Source organism: Pan paniscus, chromosome 2 (assembly GCF_029289425.2).
Source record: "Pan paniscus chromosome 2, NHGRI_mPanPan1-v2.0_pri, whole genome shotgun sequence".
Lineage (NCBI taxonomy): Eukaryota > Metazoa > Chordata > Mammalia > Primates > Hominidae > Pan > Pan paniscus.
The window spans coordinates 177,222,714-177,244,736 of NC_085926.1; the positions used below are offsets into that span (position 1 = coordinate 177,222,714).

Genomic DNA, 22,023 nt, shown 5'->3' on the forward strand with positions numbered 1-22,023 from the left:
GAGCTGTATATTGTGCCAACCTCCTATCTCATTCTGTGACTTAAAATGCCTAATCTCCTGGGAATGCAGCCCAGTAGGTCTCATCCTCATTTTAACCAGCCCCTGTTCAAGATGGAGTTGCTCTGCTTCAAACACCTCTGACAGTAGTATAGGCAGGAAATTGTGTGTGTTTAATACAACTATATATATTCAAGTATAGTTACCAAAAAGGCAGTTGAAAATATGAGACTTGGACTAGGGAGAATTCTAGGAAATTTAGGAATTATTGGCTTATATTGGTGATTGAGATCACAGGAGTTGATGAGATGATCCAGGGAGAGTGTGTAATGAAAAACAATGACAGCACTGGGGAGAGGAAGAGGGACTATCCATGGAAATGCCAGCCAGGGGCCAGGCGTGGTGGCTCACGCCTATAATCCCAGCACTTTGGGAGGCCGAGGCAGGTGGATCACCTGAGGTCAGGAGTTTGAGACCAGGCTGGCCAACATGGTGAATCCCTGTCTCTGCCAAAAATAGAAAAATTAACTGGGTGCGGTGGTGCACTCCTGTAATCCCAGCTACTTGGGAGGCCTTGGCAGGAGAATCACTTGAACCCAGGAGGTGGAGTTTGCAGTGAGCTGACATCGCACCACTGCACTCCAGCCTGGGCCACAGAAGGAGACTCCATCTCAAACAAGAAAAAAAAATGCCCGCCAGGTAAAAGGAAAATTAGAAAGCATTGGTATGGTGTAAAAAGAAATATATTTGATCTTTGTCCCATTCTTGTCACAGAGCTTCTAAAACCACAGGAATTCCCTGAGTGATTGGAGTTTCTTGTTTTCATAATGAGCCCTTTTTGATGACAACTGAATTTATGCTAATGAGTGGTTTAGGGTGGGGCACCTAGATAACCTCAGAGGGTGACCAGTCACCTGAAAGGTTAAGTGATCAGGGGATTAGAGGACTGGAACTTTCCTTCCCACCCACCCATTTCCAGGAAGGGTGGGGGAGGACAGGCTGAAAATTAGGCTTTATGAAAACTCTTGAACATGATTGGACTTCCAGGTAACTAAACTCATGGTTATGCTGGGAGAGTGGCATGCTGAGAGGGCATGAATGCTCAGGCATCTCATCTGTGTCACTTACAATATCCTTTATAATAAACCAGTAAATGTAAGTATAGTGCTTCCCTGAGTTCTGTGAGCTATTCTGACATTGAACCAAGGTGGGAGGAGGTAGAAATGAATGATAGGACACCCAGTTGGTGTTTGCTGGAGAACTGCTTCATGCATGTGGAAAAATCCCCACATATCTAGTTATGAAGTGTTCTGTGTTGATTTTGATAGTAGAGGAGAAAAAGTTTCTATTTCCACAGTTGTTTTTTTTGTTCGTTTTGGGAAGGCAGGGTGACAGTGTGTCTCACTTTAGTATGCATAAGAATCATCCCAAGAGCATCCCCAGAGTCTTGATTCTTTAGGTTCACAGTTCACTTGAGGAATCTGCATCATTAATGGGCTCCCCAGATGATTCTTATATGGGGTGGAGGGACCCAAACTGTAACTATAGTAGGTCCATCACCCAATGTATGCAGCAAGTTGATATGCTGAGACACCAGGTTGCAGCAGAGAAGAGGTTTAATCGTAGGGTCACCAAATGAGGAGATGGGGGGGGAACCTCAATCCATCTCCCCAAGGAATTTGAGGTTAGGGTTTTTAAGGTTTTTGGAGTACCCAAAGTGTAGAGGTCGTTGATTGGTTGGAACTTGCAGAGTGAAGTCATGGGACAGGGAGATAATAAGGCTAGGCTGTATTCGCATGCTGATCCATCCCATTCCTCTGTGGGGGGTCTTCAAACTGGTTGCTGGATTTGGGGGCCCAAAAAACATCTTAAGCTATCCTTAAAAGTGTTACGATTCTAATGTCAGAGCTCCTGTCTATAGGAAGAATGGGGGTGCAAATGGTCAGTATCTGGTGTTACATGACATTTAGCAACAAGGAAGTGGGCCAAAGTGCAGCCTGATTATTAATGAGCTACAGCCATATTTCTGTCCAGACCCCGGCATGTAATTCTTGTTAACCCCATGGGGATGGTTTCAGAACTACTCTTGAGGATCACTGCAAGGCTTCATGAAATGTCCAGAAAGATAAATCTTAAGAGAGATCCTAGGCATCCTTGCAGGATGTGGTATATTGGCAATAGAAGCCAATGTTGAGCTAATGAAAGCAAGAAGTTTCCCTGGGAAGGGAGTTGGGAATGATATCTATAACATAAAGAAAAGTTCTTTCCCTCTTATGCTAAAGGAAAGAGGTAAAACATATGCCGAAAAGATAGGATGCTTTTGCAGTGAACCAAAAGGCTCCCAGTGATATCTGGGACTTGGGTTGACTTAATGGAAAGCAAGTCCCTGAAGTGAGTATGAGTTCTTTGCATTTCAGAGCCATCAAAAGTGTCCTTTTTCCTATGACTGCATAACAGATTACCCAAAACTTAGCAACTTAACAGCCATTTTATTATGTTCACTGATTCTGTGAGTCAAGAATACAGATAGGGCACAACGGGGATGTCTTGTCTTTGCTCCATGGACTCTGGAGGCTTAACTGAGAAGATGTGAAGATTGGGGTGGCTCAACAACTGAGGGTTGAAATGATCTTAAATCTTCACTCACATGTCTGGGACCTGGGCTGGAATGATTCAAAGACTAGGACTGTTGAGTAGAGCACTACTCAGAGCTCTCCATTTAGCTTGACTTCCTTGCAGCACAGCAGACTCGGGGTAAGTGGACTTTACATGGCAAGGCTCCAAGTGCATATATTCCAGGGAACAAGATAGAAGAACCTGCATTATCTTTTATGACCTAGTCTTGGAAGTCACCCAGTGTCACTCATTTTGTTTTTTTTTTTTTTTTTTTTTTTTGAGACTCAGTCTGGCTCTGTCGCCCAGGCTGGAGTGCAGTGGCGCGATCTTGGCTCACTGCAACCTTCACCTCCTGGGTGCAAGCGATTCTTCTGCCTCAGTCTCCTGAGTAGCTGGGATTACAGGGCCCCCCCACCACACCTGGCTAATTTTTTGTATTTTTAGTAGAGATGGGGTTTCACCATGTTGGTCAGGCTGGTCCCGAACTCCTGACCTCAAGTGATCCACCCACCTTGGCTTCCCAAAGTGCTGGGATTACAGGCGTGAGCCACTGCACCTGGCCACCCACTGTCACTTCTGATGTGCATTATTTGTTGAAGCAGTCACAAACCAGCCCAGATTTAAGGAGATGGGATATTAGACCCCATCTTGTGATAGGAGTAGTGTTGCAGAATTTTGACCTGTGATTTCGAATTGCCACAAAAAGCAAGAAAGAAAAGTTGAGGATACTACTATGAGAAAGGTGGGATTTGTCTTCTTGCACTTTATTTTTTCTGAAATGTACATTGCTAGTATTTGTGTAAGCCAAGTGGTTAATCTTTTCATAAAAATGCAGTCTTAAGAAATCTTAACAAAATTTGGATTTTAAAAAAGTTGATATTAGACCCAGTGAAAGAACTACTTTTTTTACTGTTACGTTTTGTTTTTCATGATTTTGTATATTCTTTAGGACAAGCAGTGGGAAGAGCTCTGTTATCAATGCAATGTTGTGGGATAAAGTTCTCCCTAGTGGGATTGGCCATATAACCAATTGCTTCCTAAGTGTTGAAGGAACTGATGGAGATAAAGCCTATCTTATGACAGAAGGATCAGATGAAAAAAAGAGTGTGAAGGTATGATCTTTAACCTTTAGCAGAATAATATACCTGAAACAATGTCCTGAACTTATTCTTTAATAACATTTTTATAGATGTCTGCATCGCTGACATCTTATAAAAAGAACTGTTAATATTCTTCTTTTTTTTTTAGACGGAATTTCGCTCTTGTCGCCCAGGCTGGAGTGCAATGGCACAATCTCAGCTCACCGCAACCTCTGCCTCCCGGGTTCAAGCGATTCTCCTGCCTCAGCCTCCCAAGTAGCTGGGACTACAGGCGTGCGCCACCACACCCGGCTAATTTTTGTATTTTTAGTAGAGATGGGGGTTTCACCATCTTGGCCAGGCTGGTCTCAAACTCCTGACCTCATGATCCGCCTACCTCGGCCTCCCAAAGTGCTGGGATTATAGGCGTGAGCCACTGCACCCGGCCTTTTTTTTTTTTGACACTGAGTCTCACTCTGTCACCCGGGCTAGAGTACAGTGGCGTGATCTTGGCTCGCTGCAACCTCTGCCTCTCGGGTTCAAATGATTCTCCTGCCTCAGCCTCCTGAGTAGCTGGGATTACAGGTGCGTGCCATCATGCCCAGCTAATTTTCATACTTTTTTTTTTTTTTTTTAGTAGAGACAGGGTTTCACCATGTTGGCCAGGCTGGTCTTGAACTCTTGACCTCAGGTGATCCACCCGCCTCAGCCTCCCAAAGTGCTAGGATTATGGGCATGCGTCACCACACCTGGCCAAAAAGAACTGTTAATATTTCTAACTTTGAAAGCCATCACTAAATATTTTGAGTACTCTAAATTTTTTTTTCACTTCATAACTAAATTAGTGAAAAAAATAAAACTTGTCCTTAATTTAAAGGTATATTAGAATTAACAAGTTTTTTAAATCTACCCTTCCAGTGAGACTAACATTATTTTAGTTATTTATTTGTTTTTAGATGGAATCTTGCTCTGTTGCCCAGGCTGGAGTGCAATGGCACGATATCGGCTAGCAACCTCCACCTCCTGGGCTCAAGTGATTCTCCTCCCTCAGCCTCCCGAGTAGCTGGGATTACAGGCATGCACCACCACACCTGCCTAATTTTTGTATTTTTAGTAGAGACTGGGTTTCACCATATTGCCCAGGCTGATCTTGAACTCCTGACCTCAGGTGATCCACCTGCCTTGGCCTCCCAAAGTGCTGAGATTACAGGCGTGAACCACCACGCCCGGCCGAGACTAACATTATTGAAGTGTATCATTGCTGTTTAATCGTGTATCATTGCTGTTTAATCTCAAATTTGTCCCACCTTGGCCTCCCAAAGTGCTGTGGTTACCGGCTTGTGCCACCATGCCTGGCCTCCGATTTGTCTTTTTGAAACAGAATTGCTTAAGAAATTGGGCCCTGGAATCTATTTTTGATATGTATCTGTGTTTTTAGAAACTGTCTTACCTCAGGATTATGTAGTAAGTATATTTATGAATAAATATTTTAACTTTATCAGATGAGGGCCAATGGCAATTCCCTACCTTTCATAAATTTCTCAATTCAGTGCCACTCCTTCAGCCAAAAAAAAAAATAAAAGGAAAAACAAATTAGGATGCAAAATGTTGACTCTGGACTGAAAGCAGTTAGTTAAGGCACTGTTTCTCATTGTGGTTACTTTCTCTTGAGTCTAAAGATCTCTTCCACAAACACAAAAGTTCAGTGCTTGAAGATCCATGCTATTTTATTTCTTGGTAAAGTCATGGGTGGTTCTTGCTTTGTGAATTTGCTCTTTGATGTAAATCAGGTGACTCAATCTGTAAGTTTTAGAATAAGCATACCCTTCAGATTAGTTATTAGAAAAATGAGATGATGTTTATGAAAATACTATTCAAGGCCAGGCACAGTGGCTCACGCTTGCAATCCTAGCACTTGAGGTGGTCGGATTGCTTGAGACCAGCCTGAGCAATATAGTGAGACCCTATCTCTACAAAAAATACAAAAATTAGCCAAGCATAGTGGCGCATACCTGTAGTCCCAGCTACCTGAGTGGCTGAGGTGGGAGGACTGGTTGAATCTGGGAGGTTGAGGCTTCAGTGAGCCGTGATCACTCAGCCTGGGAAATGGAGCAAGACACTGTCTCGAAAAGAAAAGAAAATACTAATCAAGCTTTTAATTCATATAAATGAAGGAATCACTATTGTTTTGTGATTAAGATTTTTAGCAAATCAAAATTCAAACTTCTCGTGACTTCAGAGTCTCAAAGTATGCTGTTATTTTAAAGAAATCATCTCTCATTTTCCTGATCCATGCTCTTCCAGTCCTCTTCACACTCTTTTCCTCCTCCTTATTTTAGATTCAGGGGTTGGTTACATGTACAGGTTTATCACATGGATACATTGTGTGATGGATAGGTCTGGGCTTCAACTGAGCCCGTCACCCAAATAGTGAATGTAGCATTCAGTAGTTTTTCAGCTCTTGTCACCTTCCACCTTTACCCCTGTAGTAGCTCCCAGTGTTTATTGTTCCCATCTTTATTTCTGTGTGTACCCAAATGTTTATCTCTCACTTTTTTTTTTTTTTTTTGGAGACAGAGTCTTGCTCTGTTGCCCAGGCTGGTGTGCAGTGGCGTGATCTCGGCTCACTGCAACCTTCACCTCCTGGGTTCAAGCAATTCTCCTGTCTCCGCCTCCCGAGTAGCTGAAATTAGAGGCACGTGCCACCATGCCCAGCTAATTTTTGTATTTTTTGTAGAGACAGGGTTTCATGATGTTATCCAGGCTGGTCTCAAAACTCCTGACCTCAGTTGATCCACCCGCCTCGGCCTCCCAAAGTGCTGGAATTACTGGCATGAGCCACCGCCCCCGGCCTAGCTCTCACTTTTAAGCGAGAAGATGCAGTATTTGGTTTTCTGTTTCTGCATTAATTGACTTAGGATAATGGCCTGCAGCTCCATCCATGTTCCTGCAAAAGACTTGATTTCATTCCTTTCTATGGGGTGTTAAAAGCTATGTAATTTTAACCTGTTTTAATAATGACATTTCTTCTAATGACATTTCTTCCATATGACTAAGTGATACACATTTATTTCAGTAGAATCAGAAAATACAAATAGGCAAAAAGAACAGAGACTCCAGAACTTATATACTTCACAAAATCAGTATCAGGAGTTGCTTAGAATTCTGTTGCTGGAGTTCTTTTTGAGGGAACCATTTTTTTTCTACTTGGAAATTTAAAAATTCAGGTTCTCAAGATTGCTCAGAAGGTTTTATTTCAGAGTTTTACCTTTTATATACCTGTTTTGCTAAAATAAATGTACCACAATGTTTTTAATTTTTATTGAATTTTATTACAAGTGGAGTTTATTTTTTTCTTTTCCTCCTGCTTTAGACAGTTAATCAACTGGCCCATGCCCTTCACATGGACAAAGATTTGAAAGCTGGCTGTCTTGTACGTGTATTTTGGCCAAAAGCAAAATGTGCCCTCTTGAGAGATGACCTGGTATTAGTAGACAGGTAAAATTACATGTGGATTGCATTTTCTCTGGAAGTTTATTTAATAGTATAATACTGCTTACTTTAGCATATGGTATAAAAAATTAAAACATTCAGTTGCCACTTTGTTCTCATTAGCTAGATTAAGGAAGAGATATGGTATTGGTTTTATTTTATAAGTTACATAAAAGCACCAATTCATCAGTCTGATTCCATTTCAAGAAATTTTAAGGATGGCCACTTTTTTTGGCCAGAGTGCAGTGCCGCAGTGCCACGATCTTGGCTCACTGCAACCTTCGCCTGCTGGGTACAAGTGATTCTCCCACCTCAGTCTCCTGGGTAGCTGGGATTACAGACACACACCAGCCACCTCACCTGGCTCCATTTTGTTTTTGATAATGGATTTTCCTTTTAAATGGAAATGAGTGTTTCAAGTACCTGGCTGAATAACAATTTAATTGTACATTTAAAAATAACTAAAAGAATATAATTGTATTGTTTGTAATACAAAGAATAAATGCTTGAGGTGATAGATACCTTGTTTACCACGTGATTTTTTTTTTTTTTTTGGAGGCAGGGTCTTGCTGTGTTGCCCAGTCTGGAGTGCAGTGGTGGGATCATGGCTTATTGCAACCTCCACTTCCCAGGCTTAAGCAGCCCTTCCACCTCAGCCTCCAGAGTAGCTGGGGCTACAGGGGCATACCACCAAGCCTAGCTAATTTTTTTGTGTGTGTGTGGAGTCAGGGTTTTGTCATGTTGCTCAGGCTGGTCTCAAAGTCCTGGACTCAAACTCCCGCCTTGGCATCCCAAAATGCTAGGATTATAGGAATATGCCACTGCACTCAGCCCCTGATGTGATTATTACACATTGTATGCTTGTATCAAAATACTTCATATACCTCATAAATATGTATACTTAATTAATATGTACCCACAAAAATTTAAAATGAATAAGTTTTTTAACTTTTTACAAATATTTATTGTTAGCAAATTCTTCACTGCAGCTCCTAGTATAGTTGGTATATTAAATTTATATTTTTTTATTTGTGTTTATAAGTGCTTAAATCTTCTCTGAGCCATACTGGATATAGCTGCTTGAACCCTCATTGTTTAGTATCTATTAGCCTAGTTTTATATTTCAGCCATCTAAAGCATAAACATTAAAAAGATTGAAATATTGAGCATGTTATTTGCTTTGTCAAAGATCACTAAGTTAAAATTTCCTAGGCTTCTTACAGATGACAGCTGGAAATCCTGGTTTTTAAACTTCAAATTATATATAAAAGCTGAAAAAATTCTGTAACCCAAATTTTCTTTTTAAGAAATATAATACAATTTTTATTTCACTCTCATTAGTCCAGGCACAGATGTCACTACAGAGCTGGATAGCTGGATTGATAAGTTTTGCCTAGATGCTGATGTCTTCGTTTTGGTCGCAAACTCTGAATCAACACTAATGAATACGGTAGGATTTAATCATATTATTGTGTTTCGATGGTAGGAAATGAAATGGTATCTGTTTTAATTCTGAAAAGCAAGGGGAAATCCAAATCATGGATTAGAAAGAACTTCTAAAAACAGGCATGAATGGAGGGGTTTGTGTTTTCATAGAACCAGAAGGGCTGTTTCTAGTCTTTCTATAGTGTGTAGTTCCCTGGATTTCTCTAGCAGTATAGGGCTTGATGGTTCTAGCTTCTGGTTATTTGTCAGTCTCAGGGAAAATGAGTGCCAGAAATTTTAGGATGCTTATTTAAGTCTCTTGAATAAAGTATAAACCACTCCTTCCTTCTGCCATCTATCAGGCAAGGCTTTTTATATTTTCAGTATTGTCAGCTATTTCCAGCTTCACCAGAATATACTCTAGGTTTCAGCTTAACTGTGTACACTTTAAGCTGCTGTCAGACTTAGAAGATTATTTAGCCAGATGTCTGGAGCCAGACTCATCTGAAATAAACTTTCCAGAGTTTAGGTAATCTAATATTCAAAATTATAACATGATTTTTTAAAGTGATCAGTTTTTTTCATCTTTGAAAGTTTAATGCTCATAGAGTGCTTTGGGATCCTTTGTCAGTGGTGTTAATTACTGTTTAAATGGTTCAGACTTTCTCCTTAAAATAAAATTTCAATTATAAATGTAAATTATAGTGAATGTACTGTGGGGTTTTTTTTGTTTTTCAGGAAAAACACTTTTTTCACAAGGTGAATGAGCGGCTTTCCAAGCCTAATATTTTCATTCTCAATAATCGTTGGGATGCCTCTGCATCAGAGCCAGAATATATGGAAGACGTAAGTTATTTTTTTTTTTTTTGGTAGGTTTTGAAATACAGTCACATACATTGTTATTTGAGAAAACAATACTGCTTATAGAATAGAAAATTATAAGAGCTATTCCATGAAAAGAAGATAGTTAGAGAAAACCTGAAGTAGGTATGTGATAAAGACCAAAGTCTGAAGTTACTTTGAGGGAAAATTGTGTTATACTATCTACTTATTTCAAAGCTTGAAACTTCTTTTTTGTTTAAATTGTTATTGAAATGTACATAACAGAAAAGTACATAAATCGTAAGTGATCCTTCCAGTTTGGCTTCCTAAAGTGCTGGGATGACAGGCCTGAGCCACCATGCCTGGCCAAATTTTACAAATTTAACACACCTGTTTCAAAATCCAGATCAAAAAGCAGACCATTCTGAACACCCCAGAACCTTCCTCTTACCTACCTCCTTCTCACTTCCCTTCTGTCCTACTTCCCAAGGAGAAATTATCCATTTATCATGACTTCTGACCCCCTAAATTAATCTTTCTGGTTGTTCAACTTTATATAACAGAATTATATAATACCTGCTCTTGCATCTGTTTTTGTTTTTATTTAACGTGTTTGTCATATGTGTCCATATTATTGTGCGTAGCATAGTTGTATTGCATTCCCATTGCTGTATAGTATTCCATCTGTGACTATACTACAATTGATTTATTCACAGTGATGGGCATTTGGGTTAATTTACTGTATTCAGTTATGAATGCTACTGTGCATATGCTTGTATATGTCCTTCTGGTGTGCATATGCTTGTATATGTCCTTCTGGTATGCATATGTATGCATTTTTGTTAGGTAGTTCTCAGTGTGGAGGATGGACAGTTTTGACCTCAATGGGATATTTGGCAGCATCTGAAGATACTTTTTTTTTGTCACAATTGGGGTTTTGTGCTACTGGCATCTAATGAGTAGAGGTTAGAGATGCCATTACACATGCTCTGACACAGAACAGGCCCCCAAGCAAACGCTGGCCAATCCAAAACGTCAGTAATGCAGAGGTCAGTAAACCATGGGTATATGTACTTAGATGTAAAATTGCTAGATTACAAGTTAAGAATATGTTCGATTTTAGTAAATATATAGCACCAGAGTTCTCCAGAGTGCTTGGTGTCGATTTATACTCCTGCCAGCAGATTGAGTTTCATAAGATTTGCATCCTCAACTTTTTTTTTTTTGGCATTTTAGTCACACCAATTGTAGAAACTTAAAAAGATTGAAGTATCTGGAATTTGAACTATAAATAATATTTATTTAATTTGCTTGAGACTGTTTCTGATTTTAATAGTAGTACGAGATTATTATATGTAGAGGACAAGATAAAAATAAACTATCCCATCACTGTTCACATGATAAAATTATTTGCTTTCATTTTTTCCCAATTGGAATTTTGCGTAACATCATGTTTTATATCCTCCTGTCATTAACTGTTGTCTTACAGTCTTGCTCTTTCAAATTGGGGTCTCAGAATTAGGAAGCATCACTCATAAATTATTTTTCCTCAAATATTTCAGCATTCCTATTTAGATTTATTTTTGCAAGTCTTAATATAGAGATCTCTCATCATAGCCATAATGCTAAAGACTAGTACTAAATCCTAACTTCTAACCCTTAATCTTCACTTCAGTGCCCAAGTGGTAATCTTGAACCCAACGTTGCAATTCTAATGCCTGGTTAATGCATTCTACCCAACCTTAACTCCCCAACCTTAACTTTGTTTTTTGAGATGGAGTCTTGCTCTGTCACCCAGGCTGGAGTACAGGGGCACGATCTTGGCTCACTGCAGCCTCCACCTCCTGGGCTCAAGCGACTCTCCTGCCTCAGCCTGCCCAGTAGCTGGGATTACCGGCGCCTGCCACCACACACAGCTAATTTTTGTGTTTTTAGTAGAGACGAGGTTTCACCATGTTGTCCAGGCTGTTCTCAAACTCCTGACCTCGTGATCTGCCCGCCTTGGCCTCCCAAAGTGCTGGGATTACAGGCGTGAGCCACTGTGCCCACCAGAATTTTAAATAGATGTTCAAAAGACAGAATCGTTAAGAGAAAGATTTCCTGTCATCAAGTATCAAACTTCATTTATTAGAATTTCTTAAATTCATTAGTTATATGGTAACTTTTATTATATCACTGTGAATAAAGTAAGTATTGGTCTATAGTCGTTGGTTATTATATTTGTTTAAATTATTAGAATTCTTTTAATACCGTTTTCTCTGTAGGTACGCAGACAGCACATGGAAAGATGCCTACATTTCTTGGTGGAGGAGCTCAAAGTTGTAAATGCTTTAGAAGCACAGAATCGTATCTTCTTTGTTTCAGCAAAGGAAGTTCTTAGTGCTAGAAAGCAAAAAGCACAGGGGATGCCAGAAAGTGGTATGCATTACCTATAGATTTCCTTTTTAAATATAAAAATATTTAAAATTGGCCAGGTGCGGTGGCTCACGCCTGTAATCCCAGCACTTTGGAAGGCTGAGGCGGGCGGATCATGAGGTCAGAAGTTCGAGACCAGCCTGGCCAACATGGTGAAACCCCATCTCTACTAAAAATACAAAAATTAGCTGGGCATGGTGGTGCACACCTGTAATCCCAGCTTCTTGGGGGGCTGAGGCCAGAAAATTGCTTGAACCCAGGAGGCGGAGGTTGCAGCAAGCCAAGATTGCGCCATTGCACTCCAGCTCTGGGCAACAGAGCAAGACTCTGTCTCGGGGGGAAAAAGTATATATATATATATATATTTAAAATTATAAAATCAGTAGCCTACCAGAAAATATATCTTGCTATATACTAGGTTTTTAAATCTTTGCCTGTACGTTACAGGTGTGGCACTTGCTGAAGGATTTCAGGCAAGATTACAGGAATTTCAGAATTTTGAACAAATCTTTGAGGTAGGAATTTTGTGATTGTATTGCCTAATACAAAACTCTTTCTTTGGTTGGAGAAAGCATAATCTTCTATTTTTATCATTTGTCTTTGTCAATAACTTTTGCTATTATTTAGTTTAGTTACTGACACAGCCAGTAAAATGTGGAAAGTGAAGAAAAGGAGCCCCTGCAAAATGATTTGTAAGAATTGAGAATTAAAGATTGTAATTTATTCCTTATTCTTATTTTTATGTATTTTATATAAATAAGAAACTGTGTTTCAATATTGCTGTGTTGTGCAATGAATGAAATTCCCTGTATTCAATAATTTGGAACAAGAGTAAACAAGTGTAATTGCTGTTGGAATGGATAATAGAGCAAAGTAAGCATTATCCTTTTTTACTTTGTGCCGCATGACTAATAGAAGTATACAAAACATGATTAATGCCATTTGACAAAATTTTATTATATTTATATACTGTGTTGCCACATGTCCATTCTCCATATTTTGTGCCAAACATTCTAAATGAATAATTGAGTAGAAAAGAGCTTCAGCGTTTTCAGAAACTTCTAGGAAACTATTGAAGTGCCTGAGTGGTAGATGGGGAGGGAGGCTAGTTTCTTATGTTGCATTGTAAGTGTTTTTATTCAGAGACATTAAAACTCACCCTACATTTGACTGAATAGTTCTTTAGATATTAACCTTCTGAACTCCTATTTTGCCCTATATAATTCATATCACCTTCCCACTTAGGAATGAACACAGTGACTTCAGCATTGAAGAAACCTCAGTCTGTAATTATTCTTATAAGTAGTAACTGCTTTAATGGGGGGACATGAATGTTGAGAATACTTGGCAGGATTTTTAAAATAAAAAATTTGCTTACTATCTCTCATCTTTAATTTGGTGAGAGAAAAAAGGTTAGTAGACAGATGAAGACAAACTGGAAGAAAGCAAATCCACTGCCAGCTATCTCGATAAGATCTAATTGTTCAGAGGCTACTGGATTATCAGTAGATGTCCTCTCAAGCCAAGCTATAGGATACGTGAAGTCCCAGTTACTCAAAGACTATTGTTTGTTTTTTTTTCTTTTCCTTTTGCTTTCACCAAAGGGTTGATGCTCTCCTCACCTCTTTTTTCTCTTAAAGAAATGGGATCTCCCACTGTTATCCAGGCTGGAGTGCAGTTGGGCAATCATAGCTCATTGCAGCCTCGAACTCCTGGGCTCAAATGATCCTCCCACCTCAGCCTCCTCTCCTCACTGTTATCAGTTATTTCATCCATGGGGAAAATATGTAGGGAGAAGATCTATTCTACTTCCTTGTCTTTATTTACTGACCTTTGTATATATGTGTTTTATGTATGTTTATCATTGATTTCTTCTAAATTATACATTTATATAATGTATAATTGTGTAATGTTCTGTTACACATTTATACTGCTTCCATATTGGTTCATGGTATAGCTTGTGCTTCCCAAGAATATCTCGTTGAGGAGGTGGGAATGAGAAGAATAAGATATGCTGTAGGGAATTGGTTCATAAGCCTAGCTGATCATCAGAATCACATGACGTGCTTTAGAGAACCACAGGCTCCTGACCTATCCTATCCCCAACCCCAGATCCAGGGGGTTGGGGTTGGTCTAGGAATCTATATACATATATATTCAAAGTTCCCCAAGTGATTGCAATAATCAGACAGACTTAGGAACTATTCTTTTTAAACGTTTTTAGAGGAAACTTGGCAGTTTATGTTTTATTCTAATGGTCCATTTGGGATTCTAAAATTTATGTATGGAAAAAATTGCTTATGAGCAGTAGCTTTTTGTTTTTACTTAAAGTCATGGAATGTCCAGCTTTAGAGTTTGAAAATTTTAAGTCTGAAATATCTAAAATGAGAATCAGTTAAAAATTATTTGAATTTATCCAAACCATCAGCTGGGCAAAAAATATTATGTCTGAATGTATTAAAAAGAGACAAAACATTTTTTGGTAATTAATTACATTGAAAGTTTTAGTCAGCTTTATTCCAAAACTGGTATTTGTTACTTCTTAAGTCAGTTTTGGTAATTTCTGATTTCTTAGAAATTGGTGTATTTCTGAACATTTATAATTTAGTAGCATAAAATTGTTTGTTCTGAATCTCTTGTTTCTCACTTCTATATTTAAATATAAATATATATCTACATATACATACACACACAGACCCTTAATGGGTTTGCCAATGATTTATCATCCAAAGACACAGCCCCAGCTCTTATGTAATTTATCACTTAATAAATATCATTTTTGGGGTTTCATTCACTAAGTTCTTTTTTTTTTTTTTTTTTTTTTGAGACAGAGTCTCGCTCTGTCGCCAGGCTGGAGTGAGGGAGTGAGTGCAGCGGCGCGATGTCAGCTCACTACAACCTCCGGCTCCTGGGTTCAAGGGACTCTTCTGCCTCAGCTTCCCTAGTAGCTGGGACTACAGGGGCACACCACTACACCCGGCTAATTTTTGTATTTTTAGTAGAGACGGGGTTACACAGTGTTGGCCAGGATGGTCTCGATCTCCTGAACTCATGATCCACCCGCCTCGGCCTCCCAGAGTGCTGGGACTACAGGCGTGAGCCACCGTGCCTGGCCTGTGTTCGTCTTTAACATTGTTTACGTTGAAGATGCATTGGTTTTTGCTTATTCTTAAAGAAAAGATTCAGGATTGTGAATTTGTGACTGCAGCTTTAGGCGTATCCCAAGGTTTTCAGTACTAGTTTAGTTTTTGTTGTTTTTGTTTCTAATTATCCTTTTGGCATTTCCTTATCAATATAAGACTTTTTAAAATTCAAGTGTTTTGATTCATTTTATCCAATTTTTGGTTACTAATTTCTTGGTTTCTTTGTGTTGTGGTCACATCATGTGGCTTTTACACACATTTTCTCTGTTTTGGGGATTTGCTTACTTTTCTTTGTAGTCGTGCAAGATTTTTTGTGAAAAGAAAAACTGTATCAAGTTCATCACCTTTATCAATTTGACCTTTGCCGTGAACTTCTTTAGATTCATTTGATTCAAATGGATCTAAGTATTTTAAACATTTAGAATACTAATTTAAGCAAGGCTTGAAAATTAAATGGAGTAAAAGCAATCAAAAAAATCAATATTAGCCTGGGCATTGGTGGCTCATGCCAGTAATGCCAGTACTTTGGGATGCCAAAGCAGGAAGATCTCTTGAGCTTAGGAGATTGAGATCAGGTTGGGCAAAAACATGAAAAGACTAAATCCCATCTCTAGCAGAAAAAAAAAAAAAAATCCAGATATGATAGCTCATGACTATAGTCACAGCTACCCCAGAGGCTGAGGTAGAAGGCCAAGAAGTTTGAGGCTGTGGTGATGGTGAGCTATGGAGGTACCACTGTGCTCCAACCTGTGTGACAGAGTGAGACTCTCTTTTCTTTCAAAAAAAAGGAAGAAAGGAAAATCAATGTTAGTCTGTTAATACATTTTCTTATTGTTTTAAAACTGTATTTGGAAAGTTTCAAAATGCATTTGGACTGCATTGTTCTAAAGGCAAGTTAGAAATCCAAATATCTTTTGCACAGTTATTTCACCATTAATTCTTACTAGTTTTGGTTGTATGATGGGAGATAGACGTATAAAAATAACTTATTTAAAATGTCAGTGGATTTTTTTGTAATGGACATTCCTGGATGATAGGTGAAATTTGAACATGAACTGTTTGTTAGATAATAGTATTGTCTCAATGGTAAATATTCTGAATACAATTGTTTTGTGATTGTGCAAATAAATGTTTTCTTTCTTAGAAGACAAGTATTGATGTGTTAGGTAATAAGCTTGTGATGTAGTAATGACCTGTCAAAATGTTCAGGAAGGAAAATAATACATAAGTATATATAAAAATATATGCCTCTCTTTATATATATGGGGGTCATACATTTTATATATTCATTGCAAGACATGTATCATATATATTTATTATATATTATATATTATATAATACATATATTATATAAATATTATATATAATATGTTATATATAAACATTATATATATATGCCCTCACACAGGAGAGAGAGTATCGAGCATGAGTATGGAGGGAGGGGAGAAGTAAACAAAAGGGGCTGAATGTTAATATTTGATATATCTAGATGAAAGGTCTATTTCTTGCACTTTCTATTGAAAGTGTATCAAAATAAGTTGGCAGTGATGAGTAGCATGTTGTTAGGTGTTTGTAGGGTCTGTTTTCAAGGGAAATTGACAAGTTTGTTGGTTTTATGTTTTAATTACATATATAAATTAATATTATTAATGTATGATTAGAGTTCCTGATAAAATAAATCTGGGAACTGCTGCATATTATATATGTTCCCCATAGAGATTAATTAGCATATTAGTGTAGTAAGGATGCTGAGAAATAACTTAGAAGGGGAACTTTATTTAAATTAACACTTCCCATACTTATTTGGAGTAAAATGTTATTTTTTCAAGATACCTCTTAAATATCCTACAGATCAGTGGGAACACCAATGTGGGATTACTTTTTAATTGATTATTTTCTTCTCTATACTTACTCATCATTATATATTTTTGAATCAGACAGTAACTTATATTGCCTAATAACTTTTGGAGATCTTTTCTGTCTCGTCTAGCTCTAACACTGTGCAGTTATCTACAAATTTGGATCTTCATTGCTGATATCTAGATCTGCTTCATCGAGGAATATAGACTTTATTTTAATCTTTTTCCTTTTAAAAATATTTTTGTTTTTATAATTTTGCAGAAGTTAATTTGACGCATTTATGAGGCATTTATTTAAAATAAAATCAATGCATTATTTTAGTTATTAAAAAATAAGTAGTTTACAAATGTTCACTATTATGTAATTATTGGTGATTTTAAAGAAGAAAACATCCAGGTATGTTTTATCTTTAGGTGTGTACAGAACAGGAATACTATAACTTCCTACATTAATTTTTTCAAAATCAGTGAAAATAAGTGATGCATAAATGAGCTTCACCATGGGAAAAAATGAAGCTAGGCAATGCAAGAAAGTAATGGCTTCAGAGTTAAATATTGACTAAATTAATTACCCTCATGTGCTCTATAGCTAAATAATCTGTTTTGTTTTCTCTACCTCAAACGAAATGCTGAAGAGGGGAGCTAAAATGGCAGAAGAGATTATAGTCTTTCTGAGTGCTCAAATAATTTCAGAGACATGAAGGCTAAGCATAGGTCGTAAATAGGGTATTGAATGCACGTGTAGCATCCTGATGATTTCAGGATAACAAATGTAGCACTAGAGTATTAAGTAAATGCCTTTTGAAGCCTAAAAGCCATTTATTAAAGGAAGGATAGTAATGAACTTCAGGAAGCAATTACCACAATTTGTATTAGCTAAATATATAGAGGTTCGAGAAGATGAATTCATTGGAGTATCAGAGAATTAATATATCCCTAATTTTAAAAAAATTTATCATAGAAAATAAACATGTCTCTTATAAAACATCTATAGTAGTTACTGTGCTATATTTCAGTGCAGAATTTGACTTTCTATGAAGTAAAAATGAAATAAGACAAATTGTAATATAAAAATTTTATAAATTTTTATTTATTTATTTTTTGAGACAGAGTCTCGCTCTGTCGCCCAGGCTGGAGTGCAGTGGCGTTATCTCAGCTCACTGCAAGCTCCACCTTCCGGGTTCTCGCCATTCTCCTGCCTCAGCCTCCCGAGTAGCTGGGACTACAAGCACGTGCCACCATGCCCAGCTAATTTTTTGTATTTTTAGTAGAGATGGGGTTTCACCATGTTAGCCTGGATGGTCTCAATCTCCTGACCTCGTGATCCGCCCGCCTCGGCCTCTCAAAGTGCTGGGATTACAGGAGTGAGCCACCATGCCCGGCCCAATTTTATAAATTTTAAATGATAAATCATAGTAAATATATATTTATAGGATGGGCGTGGTGGCTCACTCTTGTAATCCTAGCACTTTGTGAGACTGAGACAGGCAGATGACTTGAGGTCAGGAGTTGAAGACCAGCCTGGCCAACACTGCAAAACCCTAACTCTACTAAAAATGTAAAAATTAGCCAGGCATAGTGGTGCATGCCTGTAATTACAGCTACTTGGGAGGCTAAAGTAGGAGAATCACTTGAACCTAGGCAGTGGAGGTTGCAGTGAGTCGAGATCATGCCATTGCACTCCAGCCTTGGTGACAGTGCAAGACTGTCAAAAAAAAAAAATATATATATATATATATTACATATATAACATATATATGTAATATATATATATATTACATATAACATATATATGTAATATATATATATTACATATATAACATATATATGTAATATATATATATATTACATATATAACATATATATGTAATATATATATAAGATAAGTATTCTATATATTGAAAATTGAAACAAATGTTGTGAAATGTATCCATTGATAAATGTGATGCATTGTTACGTATTTTTTATTTAAATAAACACTGGTTATAAAACACTGATAACAACTATTTTAAATGGGTTGTTAGCTTGAAGATAAATGAGATAGGGCATGATTCAGGTTTTTGTGTACACACTATATTCTAATGAAAGTAATTACAATTATCTTCTAAACAGCTGCAGATATTTTTTCTATAAACAATTTTAGATGTTACATTGTTAAATGTTAGCTTTCAAATTCTTCACATTTTAACTCAATGAAGTCCTTTTTAGCAAACTTACAGGAATCATTGTATCATTCAGCTATTAAATAAGGAATTGTTCTAATTCACATCTTAATTAAGAACTTTACTAGGTTATATCTTTTGCAAGTATGAGAAGAATCTAGATAGAAGGACTAGGATTGGATTAAAGGTGATCCAGATAAAAATAGTAATTCTAATGAGGAAATTTTTTAACATTGAAAATAGTACCCTGTTTATTTTTTTTAATGTTAGAGTCAAACCATTGCACATTACTGTGTAAAAATACACAAAGATGGTAACTTGCTGCTAAAGCCCTTTTTACTTTTGAATCTTTGTATTTTTTTCACCTTTGTAATTTTAAGTTGTGCTTTTATCACTCATTTGTTTTCTATCTTTATTTCTGTTTGGGTTAAAGTTACAAACAGCAAGTTTTTGTGTTTAAATTCCTGAAAATGTTGCGATGGAATTACAGTAATGTGTTATGGCTTGGGCCCCTCGCAGGAGTGTATCTCGCAGTCAGCAGTGAAAACAAAGTTTGAACAGCACACTATCAGAGCTAAACAGATACTAGCTACTGTGAAAAACATAATGGATTCAGTAAACCTGGCAGCTGAAGAGAAAAGGTATGAGTTCATTTTGTTGCAACATAAAAATGTTAGTTTTTTTGTCAGACTTTTTGTTAAGATGAGGTTTTAAATTGTTGTACTATAAATACTTTTTACACTGAAATCAACCTTGTGGGTTTAACTGATGCCTACTTCTATATTTTTAAGTGCGTATTTGAAAGTGTCGATATTTATTCTGCAACCTCGCACACATCATTTATATTCCCTGGACCTCACTATTCCTGTGTATGAATTGTGATTTTTAAAATGTTTTGTGGCTTTAAAATATCTTTGAAGCAGTGGAAGAACCATTTCTTCAAGCAGATTTTTATGAAGAAGTCCAAAACAGGTGATCCTCTTTTTGCATTCAACCCACGACCCATTTTTTAATATAGTCATACATCGGTATTTTGAAATCACTATTTTATACTAGTTGTGTTTGTTTATTGCCTGATGAACAAACAAGGCGATGCTACCTGCCAACCAGAAAGTTGATTTGGTAAGCAGTACCCTTTATGTTATACTGTACGGCATTATTTTATACTATTTGTTACCTTGTAAAGGTGGCAATGAATACATGAAAATACCAGCATTATCGATACAAAGTATAATTTTCACAAACTTGGTATGCTTAAAACACAGATTGGGATGTTATTAGATGTGACAAAAGTAATGATGTTAAGCCTCAATAGGACCTTCAGTGGACTTAAGCCAGTTGAAGGAAACATAAACGCATCAAAGCTTAAGTCCAAGATGACATAACATTGGAATTTTAAATGCATTTGCTCTTTCAGGGAACAAAGACCCCTTCATGTCCCTGTCTGTTGCTTTCTAATGGTACTTTCTTAGGAATGAATTAAGTTCAAATGCAAAGAATTGCCAGCATATAAAACGCAAGGATCAGAACCCTGAGTTTGAACTCAGCCCCTGTGTACAGCCTCCGTGTCGCCTCTGTTTAATTAGATTGTGCTGCTATAGCAGTTCCTTCTAGCTCAGTTGCTTTGATGTAGTACCCAAATTTTGGTCTATAAGTGATTTAATTAGTAATAATTTTTAAAGATATAGGATGTTGAACAAAGTATAGCACAAAGAAGATGTGATTTGAAGATTGTATAATCATAATGTCCTGGGAACTTCTTAAGTAAAAGATCTTCTTAAATGGATCTCAGGTCTTTATTTTCCTGTATCAGCCAGAAGTGAACAAACTTTTGTTTAAAAAAAGAGCCAGATAGTAAATATTCTAGGCTTTATGGGCCGTAAAGTCTCTTGGAGCTACTCATTTCTACAGTTTTAGAGCAAAAGCAGCCACAGATAGATAATAGGTAAATGAATGGGTGTGGCTGTGTTTCAAGAAAACTTTAACAAAAGCTGGCAGCTGGCTAGATTTGGCTTGTAAGGTGCTATATGCTGACCCCTGCTTATTAACTAAAGTCAGTATTGCATTCTGTTTTGCCTGTTCATATCTATGAAGTGTTTGAAGACTTAGAATTCTTATTCATCCTTTCTGGGATTCAGGTGCCACATGGGCAGAGAAACGTGGTTTCTATCAAATCATCTATATAAAATACTTTATAAGTGAAATATTACTTGAATCCTTTGAGATGTTACAAGTTTTGTTTTTCCTTGAGTCATGCTAATAGATGGTTCAATACATGAATAAGTCCCTTGCTGAAATGCTTTAGGACTTCAGACTACCCTGAACATTGATTACTCTTTATACTGAAATAGGCATTATTCAGTGGAAGAGAGGGAAGACCAAATTGATAGACTGGACTTTATTCGAAACCAGATGAACCTTTTAACACTGGATGTTAAGAAAAAAATCAAGGAGGTTACCGAGGAGGTGGCAAACAAAGTGGGTAACAGTAGCTTCATGATTAAAATAACCTGGATGGAAATTATTTTTGATAATGCTAAAAATGTTATTCCTGTTACTTTAAAAGAATGTTTTCAGATTTTTCAATTTAATTTTTTTGAATAATTGATAATCTTGTTTAATTATTTTAACTCCAAAATTTTCATATTTTCAGGTTTCATGTGCAATGACAGATGAAATTTGTCGACTGTCTGTTTTGGTTGATGAATTTTGTTCAGAGTTTCATCCTAATCCAGATGTATTAAAAATATATAAAAGTGTAAGTTAAAGTATAGATAAAATTATTCAGAGACAGTTTCTTATTCTATACCCTCATTTATTTCATGGTTTGGCATTTCAGTGTATCAGTACAAAATGAAACTGTTAGATCTCTTGTGCCCTCTTGTAATAAATGTAAACTGTCTTGTATAAAAAGTAAATAGAAAATTTATACTTAGAATGAGATAAAGATCATTTTAGGACGAGGCACAGTGGCTCATGCCTGTAATCTCAACACTTTGGGAGGCCGAGGTGG

At 37.1% G+C, this 22,023-nt stretch overlaps 1 protein-coding gene across 5 annotated transcripts in view; it reads left to right on the forward strand.

Annotated features, from left to right (window-relative positions):
• MFN1 (mitofusin 1) overlaps positions 1–22,023 on the forward strand; it is a 47,587-nt gene that overhangs the window by 8,661 nt on the left and 16,903 nt on the right. For all 5 annotated transcript variants that reach the window (XM_055110712.2, XM_008957338.6, XM_003831963.6 and 2 more), the window contains exons 4-12: positions 3,563–3,725; positions 7,066–7,190; positions 8,526–8,634; positions 9,348–9,455; positions 11,696–11,849; positions 12,294–12,361; positions 19,530–19,651; positions 21,362–21,488; positions 21,664–21,768. In XM_055110712.2, coding sequence (XP_054966687.1) covers positions 3,563–3,725; positions 7,066–7,190; positions 8,526–8,634; positions 9,348–9,455; positions 11,696–11,849; positions 12,294–12,361; positions 19,530–19,651; positions 21,362–21,488; positions 21,664–21,768 — 1,081 coding nt within the window. The remainder of the gene's footprint in view (positions 1–3,562; positions 3,726–7,065; positions 7,191–8,525; positions 8,635–9,347; positions 9,456–11,695; positions 11,850–12,293; positions 12,362–19,529; positions 19,652–21,361; positions 21,489–21,663; positions 21,769–22,023) is intronic.